Source organism: Cervus elaphus, chromosome 14, assembly GCF_910594005.1.
Source record: "Cervus elaphus chromosome 14, mCerEla1.1, whole genome shotgun sequence".
In the NCBI taxonomy this organism is placed as follows: Eukaryota; Metazoa; Chordata; class Mammalia; order Artiodactyla; family Cervidae; genus Cervus; species Cervus elaphus.
The window spans coordinates 62,814,506-62,832,673 of record NC_057828.1 but is presented as its reverse complement, the minus strand read 5'-3'; the positions used below and the strand labels follow the sequence as shown (position 1 = coordinate 62,832,673).

Here is an 18,168-nt window from a genome sequence, read left to right as displayed (position 1 = left end):
ATGATTATTTTAAATGAATATATTTTAAAAATTGGATATGTCAGCAGTGATCTTTTTAAATAAAAATATTTTTCAACGATGACTGTGAAGATTTAACAGAGATAATGAGAAACTTTAAGTTCAGATGAAAGACCTTGTGAAATGTTTACATTTTTAAGTACTAAAGAAACCAAAGTTTTACAAGCGAAGGGTAATCAGAGATCAAATAAAAGTCTATGACAGTGAACGGGAATACATTTTCCACATGCCCAAATCTAATTCTACTACATAGTGTTTATCATCAGTAATATCTAAAAGAACCTCTAGAAAAAAAGTTTTTTTTATCCAAGCAACTCTCTAGATCAATGTATTGTCTTTATGGAATTCTCTCCTATAGGTTTTTTTTGGAAGAAAAGGGATAGGGGAATTGACAGGAAAATGATACATCTGTTGGCTGAAATACATCAAGACAGAATAACCTGATGAACAGAATAACTTGATTAAAGATTAAGCTTCATTATTTGACACATGTTGATTGTGTTAATTTGGCTCATAACAAACTCTCCATCATGTAACTAAGAAAGGTATTATATAACTCCACTGCATTAACATTTACCACTCCTATAAACACCACATATAATGAATGATGCTGTCATGAACAGGTAGATGGCATCTACAGCCTAGAAATCTCAGAGATATTTTTCTAAAACAGTTCTCATTTGAATATATTTTACCAATAAAATAATATCTTACAAATATTATTAGTCTTTATTTTATAATTCATGCAAGGATGATTAAGATATTATTTCATTTGCTATAGATAGGAAGAATATCAGATATGGGAAGGAAACTTGAAGAAAGTCACCAGTAAGTAAAAGACAAATAATCAGAATCCATATTTCCAAATATCAAGTTTATGTTCACTGAAAGGTTACTCCACTGGCAGTAACTTTTCCCCAAATTACATGAAAGCAAATATATAAAAAAATTAATCACTTTCAACAGATAAACATGACAGGCAACATTCTTCAACTTCGATTACTGGCTTGATTCAGTAATTTCACTCTAAGAATTTATTCCTACTGAAATATTCAACAGGAATATATATAAATATAAATAAAAGAGCTGCCAAGTGGCACAGTGGTAAAGAACCTGTCTGCTAGTGCAGGAGACACAAGATATGCAGGTTTGATCTCCAAGTCAGAAAGTAGGAAATGGCAACCCACTCTAGTATTCTTGCCTGGAAAATTCCATGGACAGAGGAGCCTTGCCACTACAGTCCACAGGGTTGCAAACAGTCAGACATGACTGAGAATGCATACATGTCATGTCATGTCGTATATAAATGAAGATATTCATTATACCATTACTTGAAATTTTGAAAATTTTAAGAAAATCTACATGATTATCACTAGGGAAATGGTTATATTATGGTATATTCACCCTTTGAAATATTATGCAGTTATTCAAAGAATAAAGGAGGTCTGTAAATATGGGCATGGGAAAAATCCATGAGTTACTGTTGTTTAAAACACTGAAAGCAAAGGGGGTATAAAATAGGATCAAAGATAAAAAAATGAGTAATATTTTTTACTTTTCCTTTATTAAATGTCTACTCTCAAAAGAAAACTGAAAATGAGCTCAAAAGACATAGACTCGATATAGTTATTAACCTTCCTCAGAATCCTACATAAATCAAGTTTTGTCTGACTAGATATGTCTCCCAAGATCAATGCCTTGAAGTCTTTTAGAGTAAAGCTTGTTCATTCTTTCATAATCTACATACTACTGGGATTTATAGTAGGATAGAGGTTATTGGAAAATAATGAATGCTCCTACTGCCACGTGCAGTCTCTACTTCTCCTCCCTTGAGACTTACGCTATCCTGCTCTACCACCTCCTGTTCCTCCTCATGGGCATCATTAAATCATTCAAGAAACACAGTACCTACTATGTGCAAAACAAAGTACCTGCTAGGGTCTGGTTTTATAATTGTTAACAAAACATAAGACTCTCCTCTGCAGGAATATAAATTCTAGTAGAGGAGACCCGCCACTAGGTTGAATTAATGTGCTGATTAAATTAACATGTTTGATTGAATTTATGTGCTGTCTGGTATAACAAGTTAAAGTGCAGAGCACTATGGGAACACATAAGCAGCACCTGTCACACACAAAAAATTCAACTAATGTCTAAGAACATAACAATTTATCCTGGTTTGTGTACTGAGGGATATAAATTACCAAGGGAAAGCAAAGAATTATGTAATTCAATTTTGGCAAGGAAAAAACCTTTACAAAGAAACAGAATAACATTTTACAAGTCACATAGATAGACAAAGCTTATTAAAGAGGAATTCAAACATACTACAAAGAAAACTAACTCCTTCCTTGTTACTCTTACCTGACTGTGTCATAGATAATGACTCATCTGACCAACTATAACAGTGTTGATGGGACTTGATGGGCAGACGACCTTGTCCTCCAGTCCTATGACTTCCTTTGCTAGACTCTTGCTTTGACACAGACATGCAGCTCTTGGGAGGTGACTGTTTAAACAGAAATCAAATAAGAACTGTTCTGTGATACAATTATCAAATTCCATTTAAAATTTAAGATACTAACCAGTTAAAGATAATATTTACAAAGAGTTTTAAATAACTTCATGAAATAAAAAGTAAAAAAAAGTTTGCAATTACACAGATTTCAACGTTTTAAAATATATGGAAAAAAGTTATTAAAAAGTATACTTGTAAAGATGTTTACGATAAACTATGAGTGGCTACTGAATCAGTGATATTTACCCCTTCATTTGTTTTAACTTTAAAAATACTAAATATGGGTGTACAGATATCTCTTCCACATAGTGATTTTACTTCCTTCTGATACATATCCACAAGTGGATTTGCTGGATCATTGGTAGTTCTTCATCAACAGATGAATGAATAAAGAAAAGGTGACATATACACACACACACAAATCCTATTCAGTCATTTAAAAAAAAAAGGAAATCCTGTCATTTGAGACAACATGAACTGATCTTGAGGGCACTGTACTAAGTGAAGAAAGTAAGACAGAGAAAGACAAATATTGTATGATTTCACTTATATGTGGAATCCAAAAAAACTCCAACTTATAGAAAAAGAGATCAGATTTGTGGTCACCAGGGGTGGGGAGTAGCGGGTGGGGAACTGGCTGAAGCTGGTCAAAAGGTATCAGTTTCCAGTTACAAGATATATAAGTACTGGGGATATAATGTACAACATGATGACTATATTTAATACTGCTGCATGGTATGTTTGAAAGTTGCTAAAAGAGTAGATCCTAAAAGTTCTCATCACAAGGAAAAAAATGTTTTTGTAACTATACAAGATGACGGATATCCACTAAACTTATTGTAGTAATCATTTCACAATATATGTATGTCAAGTCATCATGCTATACACTTTAAATTCAAGATGTACACCCTTTAAACTCACAGTGCTAAATGTCAATTATATGTCAATAAAACTGAAAACAATTTAATACTAAATAGGTACTATCTTAATGGAAGAAAAGAAGATAGGAAAGTGGGGAAGGAAGAAAATAAGAGCATAATAAGACTGCCCACACTAGATTATTTATTACAAAGGGAGTAATTTCTACTCTGGTATCAAGAGGAAGTGAATAAGCCTGATGTGATTCCTAACTGTTACAAAATTACTTCCTATCCCTGTGATGGTGGACAAATTACTTAGTCTGCTAGGCTTCAGAGTGGGGCTTAAACCATTATCTAAAGAATTGCTGTGAGGATAATCTACATAAGGCATGCAGCATACTACCTGGCACTTGACCAACACCCAATAAATACTATTTTTTATTACAAAAGTGACTTTAAGACACACTAGCTTTGATTTTCTTATATGGTCCATTTTGAACTTAGGTGGATTCTTTTTTTAAACAGTGGCTTTTAAAAATGTTTTTGTTCACTTACAGTATTTAATATTATTATGCTAACCCTTCATACACATTATAAAATTAAGCTTAGAAAAAGCTAAATTTCTAGCTTAAGTTTTTACCAGACAGTTTTTTACTAAAGTATAGAATTAAGGGCAATGTGAAAAACCTCTTTATTCTGAAGTGATTATTATTCTAATTTAGAATCCATATCCATTTCATATCTGCCTTAAAGAGATGAAACCACTACTTTGATTAAGAAGTATAGAACAGTCATTAAGTAAATGATAGAAAAGGCACACTGATATGGTTTAAGGTCTTATTGTTTCTATTATGTGACAAATCGCAGACTTGAATAAGAACTTGCCCCACACATTATCTTTATTAAAGACTTTAGAAGTTCCTATCTCTGTTTATTAAAAACTTCATAGCATATAATTTTATAAATGTCACTAAAGCTAAAATTCATATATTTATAAATTTTTAGGAGTCAATGAAAAGCTTTATTTCTACTCATATGTCATTTACTGTATGTTACAGGTATGGGTGATAGTTAATGCTTCCTTAATAGCAAGAATATAACAGTTAATAATCTACCTTTCAGATAGGTTTTTTTGTAAAGAACCTTTAAGATATAAATATATATTAACTTACATGTTTACTAGGCGAGGTAGAAGATTCCAGTTCTTGTGAAAAAACCATGTCTTCAGTAAGTATACTATGATCTGGACTCCCAGGATGCTCCTGAACTATGGATTCAGAAGGTATATACTCAACAGCAGGGCTGCCCAATTCTTCTGGAATAGAGCTTTCACTGTGTAGATGAGAATAGGAAGGTACTGGAGATTCTGTTTCACTCACTATTTCTAGAAGAGAAGGTGAAAACAAGAAAAAGTATACAATCATGGCCAAGGGAAGTGTTTACCTGCTAAACTTTACATTTGTTTTTAGCATGATTTCACTAGATGCATTTAGATATGTTTTTTAATCCCATCACTTAATGAATCACATTTACTGTAACATCCTTAAGTCTAAGAATTTTGGCTGATGCAAACTGAAAGACATTATCTGTAACATATAGTCAGCAATGATAATGATAGATAACCTGAGTGTCTGTAAATATGCAGTTACAACTCATATATTTGTTTGGGAAAATGGAAACACATGGAAATCAGTCCCATCACTTTGGAAAGCAATTTGGGAGTATTTGGTAAAGATGTAAAAACATTTTATGATCTAGAGATTCTACTTCTAGGAATATGTCCTAGAGAAATGTTGTACACATGCGGCAGGAGACAGTACTGTGATAATAGTAAAAGACTAAGCAGAATGAGTAAACCATGGTACATTTATGAACTGAACGCTGCACAGCAGCACAGATGAATGAACCACACGCCGATGGAGGTGCCGTGAACTCTACTCGGCACTTTCAGAATTGGTAGCGCTGTCTTGCCTCTGGAATTTCCCGTCCACTGTGGCCTCGGCTCTAAGAACACCTCTGACAGTAAACAGAAAATTCTTGACATTACACTTGTATAATCTTAAGGATGTACACTGCTTTCATTCTGTCACCATGGATATAATGCCCCACAAGGATTAAGTTATACTTTGGGTCAATACTGATAAAATTTGATGTCAGTTACTATTATTATCACATGTGCTCAGTGGTGGCAGACTCCTTGCGACCCCTTGGACTGTAGTCTGCCAGGCTCGTCTGTCCATGGGATTTCCCAGGCAAGAATACTGGAATGGGTTGCCATTTCCTTCTTCAGGGGATCTTCCTGACCCGGGGATCAAACCCGTATCTCCTACTGGCAGTCAAATCCTTTACCACTGAGCCATCTGGGAAGCCCAACAAAAGAAATACCTATATCTCAAAGAATGTTTTACTTTAATTAACAAGGTTGACCTAACATTTAAAAGTATTTCAGTTAAAAAGTTTAAAAGATATATTTTTACATTGTGAATGGGTAGTATAATCAGAATGGTTGAATAAATAATTAAGGAATTATAAAAATCCTCAGGGATATTCACCTACTCAAAGACAGAATGTGGGTAAAATTTAAAATGGCTTAAAAATGATTTACTTTTTAGGCAGTAGGGAATAGAAGACTTCTCTATACTTCTGCTTTATACCCAACATATTTTATTTTTATTCAATCAGTAACATACACTGATTTTAAAAATTCGAACAGTATGGAAGCTGTATAAAGAATAAAATGAGTGTCACCTACACCACCACCTCCTGAGAACCACTGAAGAAGCTTCTCCAGTCTAATGTCTTTATAAATAGAAGACTTCATTTTGGAAGTCTTCGTTTTGCCCTTTCCCTTATTTTTGAAATTATAAAAGTAAGTACAAGAATGTAGTTTAAAAAGAGGCTTCAAATAGTATGGAAGGATATAAAGTGATTTGTTCACATGCTCCTCTCCAACCCCTTTCAGCTGCCCAATTTCCACACTTCAAAGGTAAACCAATGGCAGTCACGTATGATGGATGCTGTGTCTTTTTAAACCTTTTCCTATATACCCTGAAATTTTAAAAATGTATTTTTCAAAACTGTGGTTAAAAAAAAAGCGGGGATTCCCTGGTGGTCCAGTGGTTAGGACTCAGCGCTTGCACGGCTGAGGGGCTGGGTTCAATCCCTGGTTGGGTAACTAAGTTCCCACAAGCCACACAGTGCAGCAAAAAATACCATCTGGAATCACTTTTAAGTATACAGTTCAGTGGTATTAAGTACATTCGTAACATTGTGTGATCATCAGTCAAGATTGTGTGACACCATCACATCCACCTCTAGAACTTTTTCACCTTTCCAAACTGACGCACTTATTAAATAATAACTCCCCATTCTCTTCTCTCCTCAACCCCTAGCATCTTACCAATCTATGTCTCTATGAATTTGTAATCAGGTACCTCACATAAGTGGAATCATACCATATTGCCCTTTCATGACTGGCTTATTTCACTCAACATAATGTCTTCAAGGCTCATCCATGTTAGAACATGTGTCAGAATTTCCTTCCTTTTAAGGTTAAATAATATTCCACCACCTGTATATACCATATTTTGTTTATCTATTTATCTGTTGATAGAAAGTTGGGTTTTTCATCTTTTGGATATTGTGAATAATGCTGTTATAAACCTGGGTGTACAAATACTTCTTTGAAAACTTGGTTTCAATTCTTTTTGGTATATATGTATATAAACCCAGAAGTGGAATTTCTAGGTCATAGAATAATTCTACTTTAAAATTTTTGAGGCACTGATATACTATTTCCATAATAGTTACAACTATTTTACATTCCCGTCAGCATTGCACATGGGTTCCAATTTCTCCAAATCCTTGTCAACAATTTTTTTGAGAATAGCTTTCCTAATAGATGTGAGTATGTATTTCACTGTATCCCTGACTTTTGAAGAGTTACATTTCAATAGAAGTCTAGCAACATTTTGACGCTTTCAAAGAAATATGGACTATAGCAGAAAAACACCAAAACTTTATGAAATGTTTAATCTGTAGGTGTCGTCCAATATTGTAGCCATCAGCCTCATGTTGCCACTTAAATAGCAATTAAGTTCAATTTCTCAGTTCTACCAGCTAAATTTCAAGTGCTCAACAGCCATTAAAAAAATCAGGCTTTGGAAAAAAATCTCAAGAGTTCTTCCCTGAATAATATTTTATAAAATAAAGATAGATATAAAATTAACACACAGAAATCCCTTGCATTCCTATATACTAACAATGAAAAAACAGAAAGAGAAATTAAGGAAACAATACCATTCACCATTGCAACAAAAAGAATAAAATACTTAGGAGTATATCTACCTAAAGAAACAAAAGACCTATACATAGAAAACTATACAACACTGATGAAAGAAATCAAAGAAGACACAAACAGATGGAGAAACATACCGTGTTCAGGGATTGGAAGAATCAATATTGTCAAAATGGCTATTCTACCTAAAGCAATCTATAGATTCAATGCAATCCCTATCAAGTTACCAATGGTATTTTTCACAGAACTAGAACAAATAATTTCACAATTTGTATGGAAATACGAAAAACCTCGAATAGCCAAAGTAATCTTGAGAAAGAAGAATGGAACTGGAGGAATCAACCTGCCTGACTTCAGACTCTACTACAAAGCCACAGTCATCAAGACAGTATGGTACTGGCACAAAGACAGAAATATAGATCAATGGAACAGAATAGAAAGCCCAGAGATAAATCCACGGACCTACGGACACCTTATCTTTGACAAAGGAGGCAAGGATATACAATGGAAAAAAGACAACCTCTTTAACAAGTGGTGCTGGGAAAACTGGTCAACCACTTGCAAAAGAATGAAACTAGAACACTTTCTAACACCATACACAAAAATAAACTCAAAATGGATTAAAGATCTAAATGTAAGACCAGAAACTATAAAACTCCTAGAGGAGAACATAGGCAAAACACTCTCCGACATCAATCACAGCAAGATCCTCTACGACCCACCTCCCAGAATATTGGAAAGAAAAGCAAAACTAAACAAATGGGACCTAATGAAACTTAAGAGCTTTTGCACAACAAAGGAAACTATAAGTAAGGTGAAAAGACAGCCCTCAGATTGGGAGAAAATAATAGCAAATGAAGAAACAGACAAAGGATTAATCTCAAAAATATACAAGCAACTCCTGAAGCTCAATTCCAGAAAAATAAATGACCCAATCAAAAAATGGGCCAAAGAACTAAACAGACATTTCTCCAAAGAAGACATACAGATGGCTAGCAAACACATGAAAAGATGCTCAACATCACTCATTATTAGAGAAATGCAAATCAAAACCACAATGAGGTACCATTACACGCCAGTCAGGATGGCTGCTATCCAAAAGTCTACATGCTGGAGAGGGTGTGGAGAAAAGGGAACCCTCTTACACTGTTGGTGGGAATGCAAACTAGTACAGCCGCTATGGAAAACAGTGTGGAGATTTCTTAAAAAACTGGAAATAGAACTGCCATATGACCCAGCAATACCACTTCTGGGCATACACACTGAGGAAACCAGATATGAAAGGGACACGTGCACCCCAATGTTCATCGCAGCACTGTTTATAATAGCCAGGACATGGAGGCAACCTAGATGCCCATCAGCAGATGAATGGATAAGGAAGCTGTGGTACATATACACCATGGAATATTACTCAGCCGTTAAAAAGAATTCATTTGAATCAGTCCTAATGAGATGGATGAAACTGGAGCCCCTTATACAGAGTGAAGTAAGCCAGAAAGATAAAGAACATTACAGCATACTAACACATATATATGGAATTTAGAAAGATGGTAACGATAACCCTATATGCAAAACGGAAAAAGAGACACAGAAATACAGAACAGACTTTTGAACTCTGTGGGAGAATGTGAGGGTGGGATATTTCAAAAGAACAGCATGTATACTATTTATGGTGAAACAGATCACCAGCCCAGGTGGGATGCATGAGACAAGTGCTCGGGCCTGGTGCACTGGGAAGACCCAGAGGAATCGGGTGGAGAGGGAGGTGGGAGGGGGGATCAGGATGGGGAATACGTGTAAATCTATGGCTGATACATATCAATGTATGACAAAAAAAAAAAAGATACATGGCTTAAACTCCTTAATAATGGACATTTGTCAGATTTCTTGGAGCCCAAGCTTACTTTTAATCCCTCATTGATTATTTGATGATTTCCTGCCACATGAGTTCCTTGTCACCCAAGATAGAACCCAGAAAAGCCAATTTGCAGCTTCCTTGCTGGGCACTGGAACTTGGGCATTGAAACTAGGTGTCCCGGTAGAAGAGTTGATTACAAAAGTGAATAACCTAAAAAAGAAGGCTCCATGTGGACTCTACTTTAGGTGGCTTTTGGCAGTGACAGTGGATCTTTCAGAGGTTGCAAAGTGGAGTCCCTGGTGCAGAAGTGGCATGAATGGGGAATGACAAAAACAGTTTTCCTTAGTGCTCTGGTGAGTAACTGCTGAAGCAGTCTTCTCATCAAGCCAGTTCTCTGATGTGGTTTTAAAACTTCTCCTAGAAGCTCAGTGTAGAGCTGGCTCTCCAGTCAACTCAAAATTTTATGAACCACTACATGGTCTTCAGAAAGTTACTTTTCTGCTTGGTCTCAGTAAACTTCAGTTATTCCAACAATGTACCCTAATGGGTACACACAATTCTTTCTCTTAATTTTTCTTTTACTTATGTTATTTAGCTCATTAACTACACTACTCTTAAGCAATATTTGGTGAAATTAAAATTGTCTTTATCACATTTACCCAGTAACACTTTCCATGATCATATAGGCCAATAGTTCTTGACAGATGGAGGCTTGAATACCAACAACTAGTCTTGATTTGCCCTCTAGCCATAGTTGGAAATGTTTTCTACTTCTATTACAGTCAATGATGAAACCTGAGAAATTGAATCTGTTTACTGCTGCTGCTGCTGCTAAGTCACTTCAGTCGTGTCCGACTCTGTGCGACCCCATCCCTGGGATTCCCCAGGCAAGAACACTGGAGTGGGCTGCCATTTCCTTCTCCAATGCATAAAAGTGAAAAGTGAAAGTGAAGTCGCTCAGTCATGTCCGATTCTTCAAGGCCCCATGAACTGCAGCCTACCAGGCTCCTCCGTCCATGGGATTTTCCAGGCAAAAGTACTGGAGTGGGGTGCCATTGCCTTCTCTGAATCTGTTTACTAGGTCCTCTTAAATTTCAAGATGGACAATTCTAGCAGAATTTGAGGCTACAGAATGAGGATGTGGAAACTGACACAGAAGTAAGCCTTTGCTGAAGAAATTAAATAAAAATTGTTAAGGATTAAAAGGAACACTACAGATGAACTGTACTTACTGCATCATTAGTTTTATGCATCACTTGGTATGTACAGCTAAACAATATATCATTTAGTTTTGTTTGCTTTTGATTTTCTATAAAAGAAATCAAACTGCTTGTAGTCTTCTGTGATTTGAGATTCTTATATGTTGACTTGCATACCATAATTTTTTCATCTTTACTGAGCATGATATAATATGTAAATATACCCCAATTTATTAATCCATTTTCCTATTAATGTGGGTGGTTTCCTTTTTTCCCCCTGCTATTTCAAATACTGCTGTTATGAACAATGTCATATATATCTCCTAGTACAGATAAATATATATCTATATGTATATCTCTATAATATCAGTATTTATGGATAGCTTTATTTATATCAATTTATTATCTATGTCAAAGTTCTCTACAGCAGTAGTTTTAAGATTTTTTTACCTTTATCATAATATTTATCCTTAGTATGTATGACATAATGATATTTTCTATTCTATTTCAATTTTAAACAATGCTGACTATAATCCACTAAATAGATTTCATGTATCTCTAATGGGACAAACCACGACTTGAAAAACAATGCTATAAGGCAGCAGTTCCCGAACACTTTGGTCTCAGGACCACTTTACACTCTGAAAAAGTAATGAAGACCCCCAAAAGCTTTCGTTTATGTGGTTATATACACAGTTATATCTATCAGTATTTACCATAATAGAAATTAAAATGCATAAAAAATTTTAATTTATTAAAAAAGAGTAATAAACCTTTATGTGTTAACATAAATTACATTTTCTAAAATTCAACACAGTACTTTATTTTAAAAAAATGAAATTTAGTTGAAAGGAGAGAAACTGTTTTATTGACACAGTAAAATAAAATCTTTAATGGTTAGCTTAACAGGTGGATTCTGATATTTACTTCTGTATGCAATCTGTGGTTATATGTTGATTTGGCTAAAGTGTATGCAGAAAATCTGGCTACACATAAATGATACACAATAAGAAAAGTGAAGAGTATTTTAACAGTATTTACAGGTGACTGGATATCTTTTTTTAATGCCACACCAAAAGTGGACAATTAGTAGTTTCTTAAATGTTAGCTGAAATGTGAAATCTTACACCATTATCAGTTAACTTTTCATAATCTGTTACATTAAAATCCACAGTCTGATCTTTCACCTTAATAGGATCTTTTACCCATACATGATTTTCTAATCCTCACTGGTCATATGGAAAATATTGGTTCACTGAGTTATTAGGAAGATTTTTTCAAAGATTCACACATTTTTCACACAATATGAAAAGATGACTTTGACTGATATCATCACTCATACCAGAAAAGTCTGGAAAGCAGTCAAGCTCACAACAGGGGAAACAGCATTGCTAAAAGCCCTAATTTTCACTTAAAGTTTTAATTTTATTATCAACAATAAACACTATCAGTTGTTTTTCTTGAAAAGTCAGAGCTGCTTCATTTATTTCTGAAAAATGCTTATAAAAGCTCAAGACTGACTAACCATAGTTTGTTGGTCATTTAAGTAAAAATGGTACCACATGAAAAAAATGGCTAGTTCAGCTTGCAAATCAAATAACTAGCTTTTCTTCAAGATAAACATCATGCTTTGGCAAACACAAGTGCTTTATGAATACTTCCTATTTGGTCACACAGAATATTAAAAAGATATGTACACAAAGTTGAGATTCAATAATTAATATTTAAATTAATTACATAAATATTTTAAATTACATAAAATGTAAGAATGGCATGTTTCTACTGTGAGTACAGGGTCGTGAACAGCAGGACAAGCACTATGTGCTTTGGCTCTACTGCCTTGATTCATATTAATGCATCACCAATTTTACCCACCATTATTCTTATACTATCAGCATAATGCTAACACAGTAAAAAAGGCAAAACAACATGTCAGTATTATTCAGACCTTCTGAAAGGATCTCAGAGACCATGGACCATAGTTTAGGATTTATACTTGGCAATGGAATTGCTGAATTACAGGGCATACATACCTGGCCCTATTATTTTTATTATTTTATTGATGATTTTTAATGTCTCACTTTTCAACCTGTTTTTCAAAGTAGGTTTAACAATTAACACTTACACCAGCAGTTCTTTGTTCCACCTATAAACCAACAGGTTTGATGGGTGTTTTCAATGGGGTGAATGATGGCTCCCCAAAAGATATGTCCATGTCTCAATCCCCAAAAGCTGTGAATACAATCTTATTTGGATTGCAGATGTAATGAAATTAAGGATCTCACGATAAGATCATCTGGGATTATCTGGGTAGACCCTAAATTCAATGAGAAGTTTCCTTATGAGACAGAAGAGGAGAAAGACAGACACGGAGGAGAAGACTACGTGAGACTGAGTTAAAAGCAGATGCAAGGAATGCCTGTAGCATACCACCAGAGGCTGGAAGACAAAAGAAAGAACTGCGTCCTGGACCCTTTAGAGGGAGCACACAGTACTGCCAACACCCTGATTTTGTACTTCTGGCCTCCGGAAGTGAGAGAACAATAACAAAAAACCCCACCAAATTTGTGGGAGTTTGTTAGGGCAGCCCTAAGAAATGAACATTGGCATGCAATGGTATTTCTTTAAGGTTTTATGCTCTGATTACTAATGATGCTGAACATCTTTTCATGTTTATTGACTGTTTATAGAGTTTCTTATTTGTGAACCATTTGCTCTTTTGCCTATTTTTTTAATGTGGTTGTCATTTATTATTGATTCACAGGAGTTGTTTATATATTTTTGATACTATTCCTTTGTCTGCTGTATGTGCTGCAAACATTTTGTTTTACTTTATGGTGTATTAATAAACACTTTACTAAAGTCGAATTTATCTATCTTTCCTTTTATGATTTTTATCTTATATAACACACGAAAGAAATCTTTCCATCCCCTTGATGTCATAAAGATATCCTTTTATATTGTCTTCTAGAAGTTTTACAGCTTAAATTTCACATTTACACTCTTCTCCCCCACTTGAGATAGATCTTTTCATATTGCCAGGTAGGGACCCAACTTTATTTTCACCTTTCACAAAATTTATTAGAGATTCACTCCTTTCTTCACTAGTCTCCTGAGTTATCTGTGTCAGAAATCAACTTTCATATACTCACAGGTCTTTCTCTGGGCTATTTGCTTAACAGTCTATTTGTCTATCTCTGTTAACAAAAATCAGAAGCCTAGCAAGATTTCTTTGCAAGGTTTGACTGCTCCTTAAGTTCTTGCATTGTTTTTTAGTCCTTTGCTTTTTCATATAACTTTTAAAAGGAACCTGTCAAACCTTGCAAAGAAATCTTGCTAGCCTTCTGATTTAAACTGTCTTGAATCTATCAATAAATTCATAGAGAATTAACATCTTTATGATACTGAATCTGTCATTAATATGGAAAAGTTCTATTTATTTTGGTCTTCTCTAATGTCTCCTAAGAAAATTCTAAAGTTTTCTTCATAAAGATCTTGTATACTTTTTAAATTTATAAATGGCATCTCTTTAAAAAATTAGATTTTTCTAACCAATTTCTGCTTATCTGTAGACATGCAATTGAGTTTTTTTTATGGACTGTACATCCAGCAACTTTTTATCCCTTATTAATTCTAATAACTGACATGTAAATGCTGGATTTTCTATGTGCACTGCCTTCTCATCTGCAATAATGAGAGTTATGCTTCTTCCTTTCACTCTACAAGTGAATATAAGCAACTGTGATCTCCAAACTCAAAGGGAAAACTTTCTAAGTTTTATCATTGAAGTATGAAGTCTGTTGCAGGTTTGGTTTTTTGTTTTTGTTAATAAATACCCTATATTGGGTAAAGAAATTTTCCTTGTATTGCTAATTTGATTTGAGATTTGTTTTATTACAAATGCTTTTTTGGATTTTATTGTGATTTTTTCTGAATTTTTGAGATATATGTACTTTTTCTCCTTTAATCTTTCACTACATTATCAATTTTAGTATGTGTTAAACCCTACTTGGTCCCAGAATAACTTATTTCCATTTCATGGAATTTACCCATTTGTTCTCTAAGTTTTCACATATATTAGCATAAAAGTATTTACAATATTCTCTTATATTTCCAATTCTGAAGCATTTATAGTTGTATCACCTTCTTCACCCTTCATCATTCATTTTTTTTAAGATAATGAAGTAAATCTTTCATTTATGTCAGGCTTTAGAATGCAGTCTGGACAGTTAGTATTTATTACCTTTCTGTTCGGTTCTCTGGTCCTCCAGCTCTTTCTTAGGAGTTTTAGGTTTTATCAATTCTTTGTCCCAGGCAGCCAAAGCTTGTTTTTCCATTTGACGAATTTCTGCTTCCTCTGCATCTAAACGTCGCTTCCACTCTAGTAGCTCTTCTGCATGCTGTCGCCGCTGCATTAGCTTTTGCTCTCGTTTTGTCAGAAACCTATGGTCACATCATGAAGAATAGTGAGAAAACAAATCTATAGGCAGAAATCACTTAAAGAGGTTTATTATTCACTATACTATCAACAAACTGCATAATAACAGGACATTCATAATATTTCTCTGAAAATAGTTTTTGAGAGAACAGAAGCTTTGTAAGTGATCTTACTCAGGAAATGAGAGAATTTCTGTTCTACTTGTAGTTAACTGTTTGGAAGATTAGCAAAGGAAAAACAGTGGTAAATTCAGAAAAAAATTTTTTCAGAATATTCAGCCAACCATGACTGATAGTACTTATATATTCATTCTTCATAGGTGGTTCTTTTTTCATAACAGAAGGTATAAAGAATTTATTCTGAAGGCTCAGACCAAAAAACACACAAACTCAAAACAACAAAGACCAAAACAACAACAACAAAAACCCCCAAAATCCCAAGCAAGCAAGCAAACAAAAAACATATTCTTGTCCCTTTTTGACCTTTATTTCAAATTCAGTCTGGTTTTGCTTCAGGTATAGTGAAGCATTACCTGGGAGATGCCATGTCAAGTGAAATCTATATCTGTTTTTCATGGAGAGAAACAATGAGCACCACAGTCAGATGCCTTACGCATAAAACATAACTATTTATTTATTTGAGTTAAAAAAAAGGATGCACCAAATCCTCAAACTTCTCAATTTAACCCAATCTCTGAAATTAGATAGCCTAACAGATCTTGGCTCCCAAGGGTTACAGTATAGTATTGATTTAGGAAAAGTTACTTGAGAAGTTAAAGAGCTTCTATTAAGCTCTCCTCAAACGTAGATGCCACAGCTAAACAAAGGTGGGCTGCTCATATTACGAGTGTTAGGTCCGTAGTGGCAGCGAACCAACAAAAGTGCACTCACACACCCAGCACACACTTAGCAAAAAGCGCAGGAGCTGTCCCTCTACTTTCTGGACAATCAGCATGTCAAATAACTGTGGGAATGAAAAGGTAAAATCTGTGGGACACTTGACAAGAGGCCCCTAGGCTGTTAGAAAAAAGAAAGAAAAAAAAAAAGGCAATAAAAACAAGCAAAAAGAACAGAGCATGCTCTATCAAAGAGTGCACTGAAAAAGGTGCAAAGTTACCTGACCAACTGGTTGTAGATATACAGCTGGAATTTGGGATGAAGGTTGGGAAAACAGACACTGAGAGAGGCCCAGTGATGAGACGTAAAGACAGAGAAGAAGTAGTGAACAGGAGAGCAGTGTCTACAAAATAAGGAGGAAGATTTTAAAACCAAGAGATCAAGAGGTAGAAAGAATGAGGAAGGGAAAGCATAAGAGCCGAGCACAGAACTTTAAATATGCTTCCTGAGTAACATTATAAGCCACTTGGTTAAAGCAAGTGTTATACTTTGTGTGACATATAAAACATTTGCTTTTATAGATCTTACCAATGATTTCTGAATATACGTGTCTTTCTTCTCAGATGCTGCTTAACCATCATCTATACTTTCAGGTAAATTTATTTGTGAGTAAAGTAATGAGGAGTGTGAAGCTAAATAACTTTTTCTCATAAGCTTTAACACAGAGTACAACAATTATGGCCATGAACCTAGCATATCAGCAATTCTATACACATACGTAATCTTAAAAAAGTAATTTTTATATCTGTGTCTTATCATATATTTTAAACTTGAATTTAAATTTAAAAAGCACTACATTTGCCTTACTTAACTCACCATCATAATCTAGCTTGAAAATAGTAATATAGTTTAGAAAATCAATTTATAGTTAAGATATCTTGTTTACATCTACAACATAAAACTTACTGCTAACTGAACCTACTGGAGCTATCTTGCTTTATATTTAACAAAGGCCCATTTAAACAATAATACTGGAATATAATACCCATTCTATATTAGGGTGCATAGTTAAGAATAAACTAAGTAGGAATTCCCTGGGAATCCAGTGATTAGGACACGGCACTTTCACTGCTTCACAGAAATGGCCCAGGTTCGATCCCTGGTCGGTGAACTAAGATCTTGCAAGCCGCATGGTGTGGCTTCCCCACCCCAAAAAAGATATAATAAACTAAACTAGTTCCAATAAATACTACCAGTAGTTTAAAAGAAAAAAAAAAAATCATGCTGTGGACAGTTCAATCAATCATAAGGTTAAAAGTAGTAAGAAATTCCATATGTTAAACTTATAAAAGTAGTAAAAAAGCACTAGTTTCGATCTCTTTTAAAAAAAATTTTAAATAGATCATTGTATATGAAAGGATACATAAGTCTAGTAATAGGTTTAAAAAGGTTAATTCTCTTTGACAGAGCATGCTCCTGCTCACATGCACACAGTAACTTGTAGATTAAGGCCAACACTTATTGCCTTGGAAGAGCAAGGAATAATATATCAGTAAGTCACAGAAGTGAGAAAATCTAGGTATGAATCCAGTCACTCATTTGGAATTTTAAAAGTATGCAGAATCTTGACTACATGTATATCTTTAGATAACTACATGTATAGATGATTTCAAGTCTGTTTCCCCACATACAACTTAATATTCACTTTCTCTCTCTCCCCCCCTTCTTTCTCTCTATTGTTTCTGGATTGCCTTGATTTTCTGCACTGAAGTGCAAGGAAAAACAATTTTACCAACTTTCAATAAAACACTGCACTCTTCCTTGCCCCTCTTTATGAATGTATAATAAACTTAGTTTGATGCCAATTATCAAAATATTATGCAAAAACAAATGTACTTCAAAAAAGATTCAAAAATTCTATTCATAACATTCAAATATCACCCACCCTCTTAAGTATATAACAGCTAAATGCATGCATGACCTAGTAGAAGAAGTAGAATATTGGAACATGTGAAATAAACTGTAAAAAAAAATACATATTAAATGTTTTTGTCCAATTCAATATAGAGGATAATAACTTTCTCTCTTAGAACAAATACTAATCATTTCCTTCTCATTTACAAAGATTAAAGCATATTCAAAAG

General features: G+C 34.3%; 1 protein-coding gene across 4 annotated transcripts in view; it reads right to left on the bottom strand.

Moving 5' to 3' along the window:
• The window catches only part of CEP350 (centrosomal protein 350), a 163,915-nt gene that overhangs the window by 27,403 nt on the left and 118,344 nt on the right, over positions 1-18,168 (bottom strand). For 3 of the 4 annotated variants that reach the window (XM_043922764.1, XM_043922766.1, XM_043922765.1), the window contains 4 exons: positions 16,305-16,427; positions 14,994-15,193; positions 4,569-4,780; positions 2,383-2,527 (listed from right to left, as the gene is read on the bottom strand). In XM_043922764.1, the coding sequence (XP_043778699.1) occupies positions 2,383-2,527; positions 4,569-4,780; positions 14,994-15,193; positions 16,305-16,427 (680 nt within the window). The remainder of the gene's footprint in view (positions 1-2,382; positions 2,528-4,568; positions 4,781-14,993; positions 15,194-16,304; positions 16,428-18,168) is intronic. The other variant, XM_043922767.1, reaches the window with a different exon arrangement.